Below are 19,325 nucleotides of genomic sequence, written 5' to 3'. Positions count from 1 at the left end.
AGAATCCCATGAACAGAGAAGCCTGGCAGGGTCAGCATTGCAGAGTCAGACAGGACTGAAGCGACTTAGCACACAGCACACACTCAGCAGAAAGCACGTAGCCAAGCCTCAGTGCTTCTCTTAAACCTCGGAGCAGAGGTAAATGATTTCCTTACACACCGTGAGACAGAAGAAAAAACTGTTTTGTATTTGAATGGATTTAGCTGGGTCATTTTACTAGGGACAAGAATAAAAACAATAAAACATGAATGATTTAGTATTTTATAAAATATTTGGATATTAAATATAAAAGAAAGTCCCTGCCAGAACTATTTTCTGTGGTTTTACTGACATATGCACCTGTTAAAACCATATATGTGTCTGTTTATTGTGTGCGTTAACGTACCTGGAACTGTACTGACTGCAAGCATCGTGCGGTTCGGCTTGGTTTCTTTACTCCCTTGCACGATCTATCCATGTTAGAAATATAGAGCTGACTCATAATTTTTAACTATTGCCAAGTAGTCCATAACATAGGTGTGTATAATTTGACCATTCCATTCCCTTAGGGGGTTTATATACATTTTTGCTATTACAATATTGTATTGAATAACATCATATATGCAGCTTGTGCAAATGTGTGAGTGCAACACTGGGGTCTATACTAGGAGTGGGATTTCTGGGTTATAGGTTACGGGCATTTCAAATTTTAATAGATGCTGGTAACGACCTCTGGAGAAACTGTAGAGGTTGTCACGTGTCTACTGGCACAGGATAAGAGTGTGTGTGGTCCAGACCCTTGTCAACACTTGCCACACCAAGCAAAAATTTTTACCAGTTGGCTAGATAAAATATCATACCTTATCATTGTTTGCTTTACATTTTCGCCAGATATTACTGAATTTAATATTTTTAGAATTTTTTATCATTTCATATCTTTTTCCATTAGGTTGTTTTTCTTACCGATTTTGACTATTTACATACTATGTGTAGTGCTAGTCCAAAAATGTAAACTTAGTAACTGCTAATATAATGCTGAGGAGTGTATCCAGGATCACACCAGCTGTTTTGTGAGATGATGAAAGAGATGTACGAAGTTCCCATAGGAACACAATCTGACTTATAATACAAATGACTTCACCTACGGATCTTTGCAATGTCACTTAACTGCTGAAAAATATGTTTTAAAAATAAAATTGCAATCCAAAATGGTAAAGGTTATAAATCTAACCATGGTCTTTCTTTACTTTGAAACTATTCAATGGCTTCACTTTTCACACAGAATAAAGTTCAAAATCCTTAACCTGGCCAGCCCTTTATTATCTGGCCCCATTCCCAAATCTGTTCCTGTCTGTCCCTAGAATGCCTTCTGTCCCAGGGCCTTTATAATACCGTTCCCTCCCCTAGAAAACCCTCCTCCAAGACTGCCTGCATAACTCTTAAGTTTTCCGACTCGATCTTTTATTACTTGCTCAGAATGTCATTTCCTCATGGACAGATCTAAATAAGAACCTTTTTTCTCTCACATACCCAATTCTTTCCTTTCGTTGTCTTACAAAGATTGGTATTATGCGCTTATTTTTAGAGGTAAAATTCATTTATGTATATAGTTTTCACTTGATTGCTCAGACAGTAAAGAATCTGCCTGCAATGCAGGAGACTCGGGTTCCAGCCCTGGGTCAGGAAGATCCCCTGGAGAAGGGAATGACAACCCACTCCCTTCATGCAAGGGCATAGCAACTCGCTCCAGTATTCTTGCCTGGAAATCCCACAGACAGAGGAGCCTGGCGGGCTGTAGTCCATGGGGTCGCAGAAGGGCCAGAGACGACTGAGTGACTAAACAAACGACATAGCTTTCACTTATTTATGTAGCTGTCTCTCTCAACAGACTGTGAGCTCCATAAAAGCAGAGACTGTGTTTTTTTATTCACCATGCTAGGACTGAGCAACACCTGAGTACTAGAAGTGAAGTTGCTCAGTCGTGTCTGACTCTTTGCAACCCCATGGACTGTAGCCCACCAGGCTCCTTGGTCCATGGGATTTTCCAGGCATGAATACTGGAGTGGGTTGCCATTTACCTTGAGTCAACTCCTGAGTGAGATTCAAACAGAACTAATCAACAATTTAGATGATAATCCTCGCTTAGCAAATAAACTAGAGAGTTGATGAACTCTTAATGAGCAAATAATGAGAACATGATATGAATGCTCATGTAATTTTAATAAAAACCTATATGGGGTCCTATGTCAAGTTGTAACCACAACACAAATTCTGCTGCTCGTCCATATAACACTTTTGTCACATTTGAACCCCAGGTCTTTATCAACCTTCTCAAGAAGAAATTGAGAGTTGAAAAGGGAACTGGAAGCACATGTCAGATGAGGGTCCCACAATCCTTTGTCATGACCCCACCCCTAGAACCCTCAGTCTCTTAAGCCTGAATGTTTATTTTTTAAGCGTTTTTATTTCATACTTAAGGATCTACACCTATTCACTAAATAATGGTTTTCACAAGTTTTTATAAACGTCTTGTGCTACAGTTGACTTACTGAAGCTCTATTTTCAATTTTCTTCTCATTCTAAGTTTGAAGACTTATGCACAGCCCAGGTTAGGAAGTAATTTAGTACTTTCATAAATCCTTTTTTGCTTTCCAGCTCATGCATTGTCTTTATTTCTATCCTGAACATTAGGAAGGTTCTGATTTATGGTCTTATGGGTCCCGTCCCTACCACTGGGCCCTGTGGGGATTCTGTTTGCTGTTCCCTTTAACCAGAGGTATAAATAGATTCTTTCAGTCAAGACTACATTCAACAGTTCTAACAAGTTTTCCTATAAAACTCTGTACAAAGAAACAATATGATGCTGAGTCAAGACCCCAGGGTTCTTAAATTACATGTTTTAAGGAAAAAAACAACAACAACAATCTTTTCTGGGTAACAGGAAAACTTTTAAGGTAAGCATTTAAGGTGACCGACACTTGCGATTAATTAGCCCTGAAACGAGGACCCTGGGAAATTACAGCGCTGTATTCTTGTCATCGTGCTCAGTGGCAGGCATCTCATGATCCAAAGGAACGGTCTACGATTCTTAGATAAACCTTCTCTTTACATATAACTGTGAGAACTGGGTACAAAGACATTGTGAGTTTTCTCTCTAGGCAAAATCGACATCCATCCAGTGACCCAAGAGAGAAACTCAGAAGCAGAACTGTCCTAAATTGGCGCTCCTTCCCAATCCCCACGTCATTTCCACCTCCTAAGGGGCTCCTGTGGCCGTCCATATGCTCACATCCACCCTCACCGCTGGCATCTTTGTTCCAGTCCGTGACTTCCCTGTTACTTAAATCACTGCAGAAGTCTCACGGGATTCCCTGCGATCAGCCTTATTTCTCTCCATCGTTCTTCCACTGAAGCGCCAGGAAGCTCTTCGTAAATTAACAGGTCAGACTGCCCCACGGTTTGCAGGGAGGACATCGTGATCTGGCTTCAGCCTCATCTTGCTCCTCAGCCCACCCGCTACCCTCAGCTCTGCCTAGCGCATCATTTTGAAGAGCCCCTCCAGGCCCCACAGTTGGACGGGCTCTTTCCTCTGTGCTCCTGCTGCCCTTTGGTCTTTCCCTTTTCTTTTTTCCTCTCTTCTGTCCTCAAACAAGCAATGAGCTACCACCTGCCGGCCTTAGGGTCTAGAATGGCCCGTCTCCTAATTCCAGTGCCAGGCTGACATTTGTTGACTTGCTGTGGTCTAGGCTGAGCTGGGAGCTCCTTCTGTATTGCCGGACTTCACTCCACAATGACACTATGAGGCAGATGTTATTATCATCTCTGCTTTATCTGTCGATGAGGAAACCGAGGCTCAGAGCAGAGACGTGGCCAAAGTCACACAGCTCGTGGGTACATTTCTGGGGTGTGCTTAGTGATCTTTCACGTTTTCTAAAATGCTGCCTCCTCAGTCAAGCCATCACTAAACATTTTCTCCCCTTATTCCCTTTTACGGAATTTATTAGAGATTCTTGCGAAAGTGTTAGTCGCTCCGTCATGTCTAACTATTTGGAACCCCATGGACTGTAGCCTGCTAGGCTCCTCTGTCCATGGAATTGTCCAGGCAAGAATCCTGAAGTGAGTTGCCATTCCCTTCTCCAGGGGATCTTCTCGACCCAGGGATCGAACCTGGGTCTCCTGCAATGCAGGCAAATTCTTTACTGTCGGAGCCACAAAAAATTGTACTGTTCACAGTTTTTTCACACTGTTTTCCTGCTAGAATTTAAGCTCCTTGGAAGGAGGGACTGTGTCTTTTTGACCCCCTAATCCTTCATATATATAGTTGGCAGTGAAATCTTTGGGGCTTGAATGAGTGGGACTCATACTGGTCTTTTTTAGGCAGCTCTCCTTTGCTGCCTGACTCCATTACAAACCCTTCAGAACAGCAGGACCCAACTTTTTTGGCACCAGGGACTGCTTTCGTGGAAGACAACTTTTCCGTGAACTGGAGAGGGGTGGGGAGGTGGTTTCAGGATGATTCGAGCACATTACATTTATTATACACTTTATTTCTATTATTATTACATCAGCTCACCTCAAATCATCAGGCATTAAATCCCAGAGATTGGGGACCCCTATTTTAGAGCACAGAAACCATCTGTCATATACAATTTCCACCTCCTGGTGTAGAACCTGGAATGTAGTAATAGCAGTTGCTTTTTTTTTTTTTTTTGAGTACTTAATACATGCCAGGTTCCATTCTTATAATTTTACCCTCACAACAATACTACAGATAGCTTTTTTATCCTTCATTTGCGGATGAGAAATGTAAGAATTAAGGGGTAATTCATCCTAGTTCACTCAGTTAACAAATGGTGGACTCATCCTGCTCCCAAGCTGTCCACTTCACCCCCTGCTTCTGGACTGAGGTCCTGTTCAGAGTGTTGATTGAGTGTTGAGGGTTGGCTGATGACAAGAACATGGAATAACATGTTTTGGAAAAAAATTCAGTGTTAGAGGTGACTTGTTGATTCAAGTGTTACAAATTGTTTCCTAGTGACAAGGACCAATGGCCAAAGGATAACAAATACGTCCTCTTCATTATCTGGAAGTGGGGAGACACATGAGGTACACAGAGCTCTGAGCCACAGGCGAATTCCCAGCTTCCTTTCATACTTTTAAGTTTGTTCAGTTTTTACCAAAGCATGTAAAATGTTCCTCAGGCACTGAGATGCCTTTTGATCAGAAGCTGCTATTGACTGGACTGACCCCAGTCTCCACGCCTCCCCCCAACTACAGGGCCTCCCTTTCCTTAGATAACAATATGAATGGGGAGGTGCGAATACGAGGTCAGTAAGCTTAGATTTTAAATAATTGCATGCTTATCGGTTGTTTTCCAATGGCTCAAGAAAGAAGAGAGGCAAAATGCACTTTCATTTCTAGCAATAAAATCCTAGTAAGGGTTAGGCTGAAGTATGTCAAGCAGGTTATTTTTTGCCAAAATTAACACCAATATTTATGAGTGGCTCGTTGATTCAAGTGTCACACACTCTCTCCTGTCACCTCTACGCTCAAGTCCAGTTACCTTTTAAGTGTAAATTACGGTTTATGCATGTGTAACTTGTATCGTCTTTTACATTGTAAAAGGTGAGCAGAATACTTACATTTCTGAAAAACCATTCTACACTGTCTATGGGGACCATCAACAACAATCACATTGATTGACTTCATGAATTTCAACACAAGCACTTAGGATTTTAATGGAGTTTCATGGGTTTTAAAATGTTCTAGGTGTCAAAGAAAACATCTTGGAGGACAAGGAAGCATCTTCCAGTGAATTTTACTCCATGAAAACCATGTTGAAATCAACCTTTCCATTGATTACTTTTTCCCTCTCTGTTTCTTCTAGAAGATTCTGATGATTGGACACCTTGGTAATCTAGTTCAGATAATGCATAGTGTAGCAATAGATATGTGTGAGCACTGAAGAACATGATTAAATCAAACAATGGCAACTAGAAGAAAGAGTTGGTGTTAAACCTCTGGCAACAAGAGTTGTTAGTTTCCATTTGCCCTAAGTTATTTGTTTCTATTCTACGCAAAAGGAAAAAAAAAAAAAACTAACCAGTGGGAGGAATCCTGTCACTCACCAGGCCGGCAGCGGCAGGTGTAGCGGTCAGCACTGTCCTCGCAAATGGCGTTGTTGTGACAGGGCTGTGACCAACAGGGGGGCAGTGGGGTCTCACAGCGTGTCCCCGTGAACCCGCTACCTGCGCAGGTACAGGTGTACCTGGGGAGCAAAATGAAGTCGGGACATTAGCCCGTGCTCACGGGAGATGACGCATCCTTATCCTGTCTCTCCCCTGTCCCTCAGTGTGGGCTTAATACCTACCCAAAGCATATGCTTGCAGGCTTCTAGAGATGATCCCTCAAGGTTTTTAGTAAAAGCAAGTGTGTTAAGGAGAGCTAAGGAGCCTTACCCCAAGCAAGTGTTCAGTCAAAATTCCTTGGAAACCGTGACTGTTCATACTTTTGTCTCCTCACCCATAGATTGAAAGGAATAGTGCCTTTGCCACAGAATCATCGGGATAATTGAATGTGCGTATGGAGAGTGAGCGCGGCATGCCAAAGGGCAGAAAACACTGAACCAAACCACTGAACCGTATGAAACAGATTGGTCAGTGCTGGTGAGGCGGCAGAGGATGATTTACACCATCGAGGCACTCTTTATATAAAGAGCCCAGTAATAAGGTCCCTAGTGAAATAATAAATTATGGAAAAAAGGAAAGCTTCTCATTATATAAATTGTGACTTATGTTTCCTTATTTCTAGATTACAAGAATGTTTTGGTCGTGTTATTTATAATGATTCGTCGATTGAATGGGATTATCTGACAGACCTAAAATACAAATCTAGGGAGAGTCGTTCATTTTATTTCACTTCAGATGGCCTCTCCTTGAGGATCTAGTATTGAAAAATCATGGGCTTACACACCCAGCTTAGATAAAATAAGTGTCTGGGGGAGGACACCTATGATTTAATAAAGAGTAACAGTGCTGTTCACCCTGGCTATGTGTCTATGTACCACCAATGCAGACATTAAGATTCACTAAGGAAAATGAAACACTAGCAGATATAAGTGACTATAATTTTTACACATAATTTTCCTAGCTAGAAATCCTCTAGTCACTATTTCATTTCTCCGATTTAAAAAAGGCCTACTGCAAATCTAAACACCACGTGTGAGACACTGGAGACCAGAGCCCTGTGGTCAAGCCTGGCTAGTGCAGTTCATAGACTGTCTCCATTCACATCTTCCTTTGCCTGCAGGAACCTTCCAGGGGGCATAATTTTTGCCTTTCCCGCAAATCTCATAGGGAAAACAAAGTCAGGCTGTATTTGCTGAACTTGAGATGATCTCAAAATTTAGGTAATGAGAGAGCTATGGATTCAGAAGAAAGAGTATTCACAGCACATACTCTGGTGAAAAGAGGAAAGCCAGCAGGAAGCAGGTTTAGCCCTGTTCTGCTTGTGTTTCCAAAGGCATCAAAGGGCTTCCCAGGTGGCGCTAGTGGTGAAGAACCTGTCTGCCAATGCAGCAGACAAAAGACCCGGGTTCGATCCCTGGGTCAGGAAGATCCCCTGGAGGAGGGCATGGCAACCCGCTCCAGCATTCTTGTGTGGAGAATGCCATGGACAGAGGGGCCTGGTGGGCTACAGTCCACAGTTTCACAGAGTCGGACACGATTGAAGCTACTTAGCACACACACATGCAGGTATCAAAAGCATCGTGTGACTTCTGTCCTGACGCCTCCTGGAAACAGTCAGGCCTGGCTGGGAGAGCCTCCTCTTTCCCGGAGCACTTGTGTGGGAACCGCTGCTTTGGTCTGTCTGTCCACGTGTTTCCTGGTTACCAGTCTCCAGATGTGAAGATTCTCGCCACTGGAGAACAAAGTGGGTATAACTGAAAATCACAGGCAAAGCCTGGATCACGCTCCGAGTTTACCAAAGAGGTGCTCCGCCACCTTGTTCTACTTAAAATGTGCTGTTTTCCTGGATATTTGAAGCACACAAGACTTTTATTGCTCCCGCTTTTGAGTCTGACACATTTTGAAATTCAGATGTGGGATAAATTATATCTTATTTATCAAATAAAATTGGATTCTAGTCCTCCTTTGCAAAGAATTAACTGCATGAACCTGTGGGGGTCCCCTGACTTCTCCAAACTTTAGACTCCTTGTTGTTGAGGGGGAATTTTAAGGCCCACCTTGCCTTCCACTGAGCCGCCAGAGGATATGTGAAGACACCGCCAAGTGCTAAGCAGTTAAAACTCAAGGTTTAATAACTCAATGCCTGTGCTTTAACTAAGTGTTAGAAAGTTCTTCCAAAAAATATCTTATATGAATTCAACTACCATTACCCAAATTTATTATATGCCTTATATTAAGGTGTGATTTATTGTTTTGGTTTTGTTTCTGCTGAAAAGTCAATGTTAGACTCTAATTTGGAACATCACTCTGCTGGCTCAAAAGTACTCACCTAATTCCCTAAACAACTAGAAATTCAAGACATAATTAATTTAATATCACTGCCCTTGCCAACACTGTTTAGATAAAATTCCTAAAGGATTTCTTTCTCACCACTTGATTTATATGCTTGTCATTTCAAACGTACAATCTTATATTCACATACAGAATAACTCCAGCTTTGTTTTCACATCTACCATGGATAGGGAAGGTAGATTCCCCTTTGTTTCTTCGATGTGGAAGACTGGCACTTTTCCATAACGGAAGAAATTCTAAACTGTTACAAGAATGACTTGGAAAATGCTCTCTCTTGAGACAGGGGCCCTCAAAGGATGCATTTTTTAATAAAGCGTGACTGCTACAACCTTGAATCACTTGAAGCATAAAGCACTCTGAAAACCTTAAGCTGGGGATGTGAGATCTCCAGATTCACCAGAGGTGGTCCAGTAGCTTCTGGCCAGTGAGTGCTCTCTCGGGAGAAAGCGTACCTGTTGGCTCCGTCCACGCACAGCCCGCCATGGAGACACGGCCCACTGGCACACTCGTCCGTGTTGAGCTCACAGCGATTGCCCAGGAATCCCGGGGCACAGTCACAGAAGTAGGCCCCTACAGCGTCCTGACAAGTGGCACCATTGAGGCAGGGCTGGGACCAACACTCATCAACTTCCAGTTCACAGTTTACACCTTTATTCAAAAGTTGGCACGGGAGGGAAAAAAAAGGAAAAGTTTTAGCAAAGTGTTAATATTTTCGCTCTTTGGCAATGCTTTGTTTGCCAAAGCTCTTGTCAAATGTGATGTTGCCCAAAATAATTTTCCTCCTTAATTGTAATTGATATTAACTTTCTGGCAGGCTTGCGGGAAGTTCACAAAGCAGAGCAGCTGTCACTTACAAAGAACCATCGCCTGCAACAGCTTGTGGCTTTTTAGTCCGTGGAAACAAATCATTTTTAGAACAAAGTAATTGTTTACTGTACTTTTGTTGGAAGCCTGAAAGGGACTGGCCAATGTCTTTAAATTATTTTTAAACACTTAGTTTAATTAGGCATCACATTGAACAGTGGGTAAAAGCTCAGACTCCAAAGCCAAATGGCCTGGATTGGAATCTTGTCAAAGCCTCTTTTAGTTGTGTGACCTTGGGAAAGTTGCTTGATCTTTCCTAATCTCAAGTTTCTTAACCTGAAAAATGGGATCAATAGTTGTAATTACCCCATAGGATACTTATCACAATTGCAATGTGTTCTAAAGTGCCTAACATAATACCTGGAATATACTACATATTTGCTAGAGAAAAAAAGGTACTTTCTCTTTCCACAAATATTTATTTATTATACAATGTGCAATTATTTCCCTAGTATCCTTTTTGCATAGAAATATTTACATTTTCTATACCACTGTAAAATGTTGCTTTTAAATAGAAAATTCATTCATGACTTAAACTCAACGTATTTAGTGCTATTATTAACAGCTACTTCATTTTAAGGTAAAATTACATTTTAAAAAATCTGTATTCCCCCCTCCCCAAATAATAGGTGAAGATTATTTTCTAAGCAAGCTAAGTTTAAGACTTTCAAAAGTAGTCACACTGAGATCACAAAGTATTCTACTGAATCTGTCTAAATAACATTTGATGGTACATTCATGCTTAGTCATGTCCAACTCTTTGTGACCCCATAGACTGTAGCTTGCCAGCTTCCTCTGTCCATGAAATTCTCCAGGCAAGAATAGTGAAGTGGGTTGCCATTTCCTACCCTGGAGGATCTTCCTGACCCAGGGATTCAACCTGTGTCTCTTACATCTCCTGCATTAGCAGGCAGGTTCTTACCATTAGTGCTACCTGGGAAGTTGAAATAGTATTTGATAAACAATAATCAAATGTGCATATAGGTTTTAAAAGATAAAAAAGGGGGCTATCTATATTTGCTCATCTTTATTCCTGGGCCTATTCCCTAGGATAACAAATTATGAATTAAAATTATAGAGGAATTTCTCAAGAACTCAGAGGTTTTTAGTAGTTATTCGATTTTTTGTCCTCTTTTCTGACAGAAAATGAAATAGGATATTCCAACACCACCTGCCATTTACAACTGTGACTAGACTCTACAAATGCTGACCCAAAAAGAGATGCCAGCATGTTAACTTCGAGTGATTTTTGAAAAGAAAAAGAATTTAAATTTTACATCAGTAAAAATGGAAAGTTGTAGAATAGTATCTGTTGTAGGTAAGTGGCTTGCCATTTTTTTCAAACTTTAAACTTTTTATTTTATATCAGAATATAGCCAATTAACAATGTTGTGATAGTTTCAGGTGGACAGCAAAGGGATTCAGCCATACCTATACATATATCCATTCTCCCTCAAAGCCCCCTCCCATGCAGGCTACCACATGACATTGAGCAGAGTTGCCTGTGCTATACAATAGGTCCCTGTTGGTTATCCATTTAAAATATAGCAGTGTGTACATGACCTTCCCAAAGTACCTAAGTATCCCTATTTGAGGCCTGGCTATTTCTCACCCGGCCTGCAAATGGGAATTTCTCTGTCAGTTTTATTTGGCATTAGGAAGGTTGGTGGCTCAGTGGTAAAGAAGTCGCCTGCCAATGCAGGAGATGTAGGCTCAACCCCTGGGTGGGGAAATGAACTGACCATGAGACACTGGTGTTCTCGTTCTATCTCTGAAGCAGTTTTTCAGCAATGCCTTGGTATCTTTATTTCTGCCATGTAAAATAATACAATTACACATACCTTTTTTATTTTTTAAGAATATATAAATGATCAATTCTTTTAGAAATGTTTCATATAATTATTTTTTAAATATTTGTTATTCAGTTGCTAAGTCATGTCTGACTCTTTGTGACCCCATGGACTGCAGCTTGCTGGCTTCCCTGGCCTTCACCATCTCCCAGAGTTCACTCAAACTCATGTCTACCCAGTCAGTGATGCCATCTGACCATCTCATCCTCTGTCATCCCTTTCTCCTCCTCCCCTCAATTTTTCCCAGCATCAGAGTCTTTTCCAGTAAGTCAGCTTTTCAGAAATCAGGTGGCCAAAGTATTGGAGCCTCAGCTTCAGCATCAGTCCTTCCAATGAATATTCAGTGTTGATGTCTTTTAGGATTGATTGATGTCCTTTAGGATTTGATCTCCTTGTTGTTCAAGGGACTCTCAAGAGTCTTCTCCAGCACATTTCAAAAGCATCAATTCTTCAGCACTCAACCTTCTTTATGGTTAAACTCTCACATCCTAATAGCTTTGGATTACAACTTTTGGTATTTTAGTCATCTATATTTACTAAAAACCGTTAACATATAAAGCCAAATAAGTCATTTAAAACTTGTTAACACTTGCCCAAATTTTATTTCATAATGTGAATAAAATTCATATATCTATCTGTTATACACTCAGGTTACTTCCTATTGCTTAAGAAATAAGATAAATAAATTAGAAACCATTATTTTAGACACTGCAGCTCCATTTATAACAATGTCATTCAAATACTTTAGCTCTTAAGTGATCCTGATGCATGTATAAGAACGTGTTTCAAAAGCTTAAATTCAATTTCAGTACAGACAACGATTTGCTTTGGATTTATTTGATATGTCTTATCACTCTTAATATTACTTAACAATGTGATTCTTATCACCGCTTTTCAGTGGTACTGATACGGGAAGAAAAGAAAAAGTGATTTGGTCTCCGTCTGAATGCTGCCAAAGCAGCTGGATGAAAAGTGATGAGCATAGTCAGTCATCCAGATGTTTCTGTATTTCCAGATGCTTGCCTTCATAGATGAAACATCTGGAAAACTAACTATGATCTTCAGTTTTCATTTGGATGTTTACTGTTTCACGCATACAGCCATCAAGTATAGATAGTTAACTGACCTTCAAAACCATACCTGAACAGTGTGGTCCAGTCTGTCTGGAGACATTCACATTGTAAACAGTGTCCCTGAGTATGGGGTCGTGTCATTCTAACCCTATGTAGCAACAGAAACTGATTGCAGCTACCTAGTAGCTTTCTGTGGCTAATTGTCTAAGAAAAGGAAAATTCGTAACGTTAAATTCTTTCACAAAAACTCCTCCAGGAGCTGAACCAGTCTGTTCAATTTGGTTTATAGTTCTGTGAATTCCATGGATGGTATAGTCCATGGGGTCACAAAGAGTCAGATGTGACTGAGAGCCTTTCACTTTCACTTATTTTTTTTTTTTCCTATATGAAAGGAAAGTAGAAAGGTTGGGATAAAAACACAAACAAAAGGAACTCTGCATCAACAGAAAAATGTACAGGACAGGAAAAAAACCCTCTGACTTTATTAGGTTCGGGGACGCACTATAACTTACACAGTTACTACGTATACATCGCTACGTATACACAGATGACTAAGGTGTTACATCACTGATTCCTGACAGTCACGGATAGTTTCACTCTGAACTGCGTGACTTCCATTAGCTGTCAAAGGCAGTTCAGACATTCTCTCACAACCAAATATTTTTAAAGATATAAATTTCAAAGAAGGATTGAAATCACATGCATTTAGGGGAGGACAGGGAGACCTGGTGTGCTGTAATCCATGGGCTCGCAGAGTCAGACATGGCTGAGCGGCTGAACAACAGTAGCAGAAAAGAAAAAGGATGAGAGATTCCCATGTTGACACACTGGCTTCGGTGGAGAAGCACCGTTCCTGGCAAATAATCTAATGATGCTTCTTCTATAATTAATTTAAAGCAAAAAAGCACTCCATCTCCTCCTGGTTTTGACGATGCTTTCGGTAGGTTCTCCTTTAGTCTCTTCAAAGGCTTCTGGATTTGATTGACTCTTCCCTTCTCAAGTCCTCCTTTCTCTCCTCTTCTTGCTTACCTGCTACATCAATTTTTTTTCCCCTTTTCCTTATATGGAAAGGTCATATTCCCTGGGGGGAGGAGAGTTCACTTCAGAGAGATCTCACTTCATAGCCCTGAGGCCAAGAGAAAGGCCAGCGCAGCTCCTGCCTCTGCCCTGACCTCGCCCTTGAGAAAAGACATCCTTGCCTGGTGGGGGGTACGGGGGTGTGGAGGCAGTCTTGTTAGAACCCAAGGAAAGTGACGTCCAAACTTGAAGGGCAGAGAGCGTCAGTCCAAGGGCACCGGGAAATCTGCTGTCCATGCAGCGCTGAGATCACCCCTTCCCAAGACCACCTGCCCTGCAACAGAGAGACGTCAGGAAACACGTGCCCTCAGACTCCCTTCTCCATGCAGTTCCCGGCTTGAGGCACTTCGGGATTCGGGAGGTGGGAGAGAAGCCGGGACTCATGGGGGCAGGTAGGCTTCCCAGCAGCTCCCCGGAGAGTCTGGAGACCACTTGTTCCCACGGCTGCAGGATGAGGTGTCTGGGAACTTCCCAGAGATCCTTCAGAGCTGCAGCACCTTCTGGGGAGCTTTCAAGAACCCCCACTTCAGTGCTTTGGTGAAGATCCTTTCTGGGAATTTCTGTGACTCCCCCTGCCCCAGCCATCTGACAAGCAGGGCCAGTCTCCTGGAATTCATGGCATGTGACCTTTGCTGTCACTCAGGGCCTTGTGCCTAGAAGGGCCCTGTATGAGTTTGCCAGGGCTTCCTGGGAGGCTCAGATGGTAAAGAATCTGCCTGCAGTGCAGGAGACCTGGGTTCCACCTCTAGGTCGGGAAGATCCCCTGGAGAAGGGAATAGCAACCCGCTCCAGTATTCTGGCCTGGTTCGGACAGCATCACCCACTCCACGGACAGGAGCTTGAGCAAAGTCTGGGAGATGGTGAAGGACAGGGAAGCCCACGTGCTGCCGTCTATGGACTTGCAGAGTTGGACACGACTGAGCGACTGAACAACATCAAACTACTGGAAATCAAGCGGCTTAAAAAGCAGAAATTTGTTATCTCACAGTTTCCAAGTCTGAGACGGAGGTGTCATCAGGACTGGCTGGCTCTTTGTAGGAGGAAGACTCTACTCCAGGCCTCTCCCTGCTTCTGGGGCTTGGCTGCCAGTCTCTGACATCCTTTGGTTTATGGAACCATCACCACGATCTCTGTCCTCATCTAGGAATTAAGGGCTTACAAATTGTATTGCCTGTTCTGCATACAAGCCTTTAATTCCTGTACGAAACTCCTCACATCTGAAATACATAGAATGAATTTTTTTCCTAACCAAATCCCAATTGATATGCAGACTAGAAATATCAATAACCTCAGATATGCAGATGACACCACCCTTATGGCAGAAAGTGAAGAGGAACTGAAAAGCCTCTTAATGAAAGTGAAAGAGGAGAGTGAAAAAGTTGGCTTAAAGCTCAACATTCAGAAACGAAGATCATGGCATCCGGTCCCATCACTCCATGGGAAATAGATGGGGAAACAGTGGAAACAGTGTCAGACTTTATTTTGGGTGGCTCCCAAATCACTGCAGATGGTGACTGCAGCCATGAAATTAAAAGACGCTTACTCCTTGGAAGAAAAGTTACGACCAACCTAGATAGTATATTCAAAAGCAGAGATCTTACTTTGCCAACTAAGGTCCGTCTAGTCAAGGCTATGGTTTTTCCAGTAGTCATGTATGGATGTGAGAGTTGGACTGTGAAGAAAGCTGAGTGCTGAAGAATTGATGCTTTTGAACTGTGGTATTGGAAAAGACTCTTGAGAGTCCCTTGGACTGCAAGGAGATCCAACCAGTCCATTCTGAAGGAGATCAGCCCTGGAATTTCTTTGGAAGGAACGATGCTAAAGCTGAAACTCCAGTACTTTGGCCACCTCATGCGAAGAGTTGACTCATTGGAGAAGACTCTGATGCTGGGAGGGATTGGGGGCAGGAGGAGAAGGGGACGACAGAGGATGAGATGGCTGGATGGCATCACTGACTCGATGGACGCGACACTGAGTGAACTCCGGGAGTTGGTGATGGACAGGGAGGCCTGGCGTGCTGCGATTCATGGGGTCGCAAAGGGTCGGACACAACTGAGCGACTGAACTGAGGATAGAAAATATTGGAGGAGCACATTCAAACAAGCAGAACTCTTCAGCATTTGGTCCAACCTTCAGATTAAAGGAGAGAAACTGAGGGTCAAAGATACATCAGAAATGCAGGTGGAGGAGAACCCCAGACTTCTCACCTTTATCCTCGGTGAGCTAGGGATAGGATGGGACCCTAGACATATGCTGGGACCCAGGAAAGAGGTTGTGAGTATCCTGTTTTTCCTTTTAGAACTAGGAAAACACATCAGGCCACCATAATTCCCAGGCTGCCACACCACAGAATGGGCAGAGAAAACTATATGAAACCTGAATATACGGAGGTAAATGATTTTATGGAGAATGCTTGTGCAAGCCTGAAAAACTGCCAATGCTTTTTCTGGTAAGCGAAGTAATTACTGCTTTATAAGACCGGGTGAGAGAATTATAACAATTGTCCCTGCGGCTCTCACTTTCCTTTTCTCCCCGCTTTCCTCTGCTGCTCATCACAGGTGAGTAGAGGAACATGGGTTTGCAGGCAGACCGCCCAGGACTGCACGCTGCTCTCCACCTCCGAGTGAGGCTGGATACAGCTAATGCTCAGGGAAGGGTAGGGACAATCCACAGTCATTTATTCTTTCCAGTGTTCCTGCCTTGATTTCTCCAAGTAGGTAGAATTTTAAAAAATTTTGAAAAGTAATTGGAAGCAAAGATAAATTTGCCAGGGAATCTGGGATAGCTTCCAACTCAGTTAAATACAGATGTGATGCTGAGACAACAGGAGCTAGAAACTGGAAAAGCATGAAACACCACTGTATTACATATGATTTTTAAAATCTACAACTGACATGTACTAGGGGCTTCCCAGGTGGCACAGTGAGAAAGAATCCGCCTGCCAATGGAGGAGATGTGGGTTTGATCCCTGGGTTGGGAAGATCCCCTGGAGTAGGAAATGGCAACCCACTTCAGTATTCTTGCCTGGAAAATCCCGTGGACAGAAAAGCCTGGTGGGCTACAGTCCATGGGGTCATAAAGGGTCAGACACAATTGAGCACACATGGATACACACACGAAAAATACTAAATACATAACTACAGGCAGCTAATATCTGAGGTGGCTCAACAGCCCTTAAAGCGCGAGAAAAGAAAGCAGGCAGTGGGGATTCCCAGGTCTGCAAAGTTGCAAAATACTAATTGCAGGTCAAGGGCAAGAAAGTTAAGCAAAGAGGCTCATCGTTAAAGCAGCTCCCCAGGAAGCCCAGTCTTCCCGGGTGGCCCTAGAGGTGAAGAACCCACCTGCCAATGCAGGAGATGTAAGAGACACAGATTCGATCCCTGGGTCAGGAAGATCCCCTGGCGGAGGGCATGGCAACCCACTCCAGTGTTCTCGCCTGCAGAATCCCGTGGACAGAGGGGCCTGGCGGGGCACAGTCCATGGGGTCACAAAGAGTCGGACACAACTGAGCGTCTGAGCACAGCACAGCGTGGCCCTAATCCCAGGCTGGCTGGGGAGACAGCAAGACAGGGAAAGAGTGATGGGTGGCACAGATGCAGAGAGGCCAGGAGACGGAGCTTCTGCTGGAGCTGAAGGGAGATTTCAATAGAAGCAAGGAAACGGGAAGTTTAGTTGTGAGAATTTGGGTGGTAAAACCTTTTGAACAAGGGCAGGCTCTGAGCTGAAGTTGTCTTCTTGCGTGGTTATAGTGGAATAGAGATGGGGGTCACCGAAAATAAGAAGCCCAAAAAATTCTAAAAGCTTGGTCCATAAAATTCTGCAATAGCTGCTAACTGGGTTTAGATAAACCAAAAACTTACTCTGGTACCAAAACATCTTTGTAATATTTTCAAGTTCTTTTCCCATGACAATTCTATCACCCTTCTACATTCTAGTCCTATGAGACCATTTGCTTTTTCTCAAACCCACTAGGTCCCTCTACCCTCACTCAAGTTTAGACACACTGCTCTCTCTCCCTCTTCTGGAAAATTCTTTCCCACCTATCTACCTGATGAAGTCATCCTTTAAGGCTTCTGGTAAATGTCCCATCCTCAATGACGCTCATTTCCCTTACTCTTTCCAGCCTTCTGGGTTCCACAGACCATCCACTGTTATATTTCACTTATTTGTTACTTGCTTATATCCCACAACTGTTTTGAAGACAAAGATCTTTGCCTGTTATTAATGGTAACAGCTGGCATTCACTGAGTTTATTTCACACCAGATACTGTGCTAAGCATTTCATGCGCATGATCTGATTCTGTTTGTCAAAAAATTATCCATGAGGTACTACTATGATGCCCATCGTATTAAGGATGAAACTGCAGCCCAGAGAAGTTAAGAATTTAAACAAAATCAAAAAGCTAGATAGTAGCAGAGTTGGGATTAGAAAAGGAACAGCTTATGAGGAAGATGAGAGAGTCATGAACTAAAGGACGGTCTTCAAGGAGCAGTGGGCTGAGAAAGTCGACTTCCCTCTCGGCCCCGAACGAGACTCAAGGAGAGAGGAAGGAACCCTTTAATAAGGGCTGTGTGGAAAGTGCTTTCAACCAAAAAACACCAAGGTCTAGTAAGGCCAACAAATTAAAGGTGCACTGGAAAAAAATTTTTTTAATGTTTTACTTACTTGCATTTGAGAAAAGACTATGGGGGCTGGGGGGAGAAGCAAGTGACTATTCTCAGGGAAATCAGGAAGCAGTTTTTCCCTTTAACATCTTCTCAGAAACTACGATTTTGATCTGTAACTTAAGCCAGACCGCCCTTCTGAATCCAACCATCTCTAGGATGTCTCCGCAACTATCTCACAGGCATCATTGAGCAATTCCAAATATCAACTCTCTCTCCTCTGTCCACCCTCTCTGACCCCCCTTCTCCTCTGTCCACCCTCTCTGACCCCCTTACTCCTCCATCCACCCTGTCTGACCCCGCTTCTCCTCTGTCCACCCTCTCTCCCACCCCTGCCGGTGAATGGGGTTATCATCCGGGTCACTCAAGCCAGTTTTCCAGGAATTACCACGATCTTCCTCGCTATTTCCCATGCCCTAATTAGCCATCAAATCCCGTCACTCCTCCCTTAGAAATGGATGTAAGGTGCCATCCTCATCGCTGTAAACTTGCCCAGACCCTGCTCACCATCTCTCATCCTGTCTGACGACCGGCTTCTCTCTTCCAAATCTCTCTCTACATTTCTTTTCTAGGAGTGATCTTCATAAGAGACGGATCTGCTTTTACCATTGTCTGTGTTAATTTTTAAAAATAGTTTCTTCCTTGTTTCCAGGAAAAAGCGTGTTGTCTTGGAATGCTACAGAAGCTTCTAAAAGATATGGACACTGTTGGAGCCACCTACAAGGATGGTCTTGCAGCCCACCATCTCTCACACCCCTCGACTGCACACAGCTGTTCTCCTTCCTTGTAAAACCCGCTGCTCACCCAATATACTCAATAACTAACAGGGCTCTGTGCACAGTTTGCTCTTGAGTAAGAATCACGTATGCCATTCCTGGGTTCTGAAGGAGCGATGTACAGTGCATCAGTTACAACAGCCATCAGAGCGTATCTGCAGCCAGTATCAGTGCAGAGGTACGGAGCACACGTTTCCATTACAACTATAGGTTTACGGTAGAGGCCTGGGTTTCTACATGTCACTTATAATCTTTTAACCTCCTGGAGCGATGAAAAGAGTCTGTGTGACTTCCTGCTCTGATTCAAAGTGTCAAGCTACCATAATAACAGTTAGCAAGATATTAGGAGAGATTAAGGGCCTCCCAGGTGGTGCTAGTGGTAAAGAGCTCACCTGCCAATGCAGGAGACATAAAGAGATACACGTTCAATCCTTGGGTCAGGAAGATCCCCTGGAGGAGGGCATGGTAACCCACTCCAGTATTACTGCCTGGAGAATCCCT

General features: G+C 43.0%; 1 protein-coding gene across 1 annotated transcript in view; it reads right to left on the bottom strand.

Moving 5' to 3' along the window:
* The window catches only part of CRB1 (crumbs 1, cell polarity complex component), a 213,175-nt gene that overhangs the window by 114,514 nt on the left and 79,336 nt on the right, over positions 1-19,325 (bottom strand). Inside the window, exons 3-4 of the mRNA XM_005691053.3 lie at positions 8,972-9,167; positions 6,108-6,247 (exon numbers count right to left, since the gene is read on the bottom strand). Of these exons, the coding sequence (XP_005691110.2) occupies positions 6,108-6,247; positions 8,972-9,167 (336 nt within the window). The remainder of the gene's footprint in view (positions 1-6,107; positions 6,248-8,971; positions 9,168-19,325) is intronic.

The sequence above is a fragment of the Capra hircus genome, chromosome 16 (assembly GCF_001704415.2).
Source record: "Capra hircus breed San Clemente chromosome 16, ASM170441v1, whole genome shotgun sequence".
NCBI lineage: Eukaryota > Metazoa > Chordata > Mammalia > Artiodactyla > Bovidae > Capra > Capra hircus.
The sequence above is the reverse complement of the archived record's forward strand: the minus strand, read 5'-3'. Positions and strand labels throughout refer to the sequence as shown.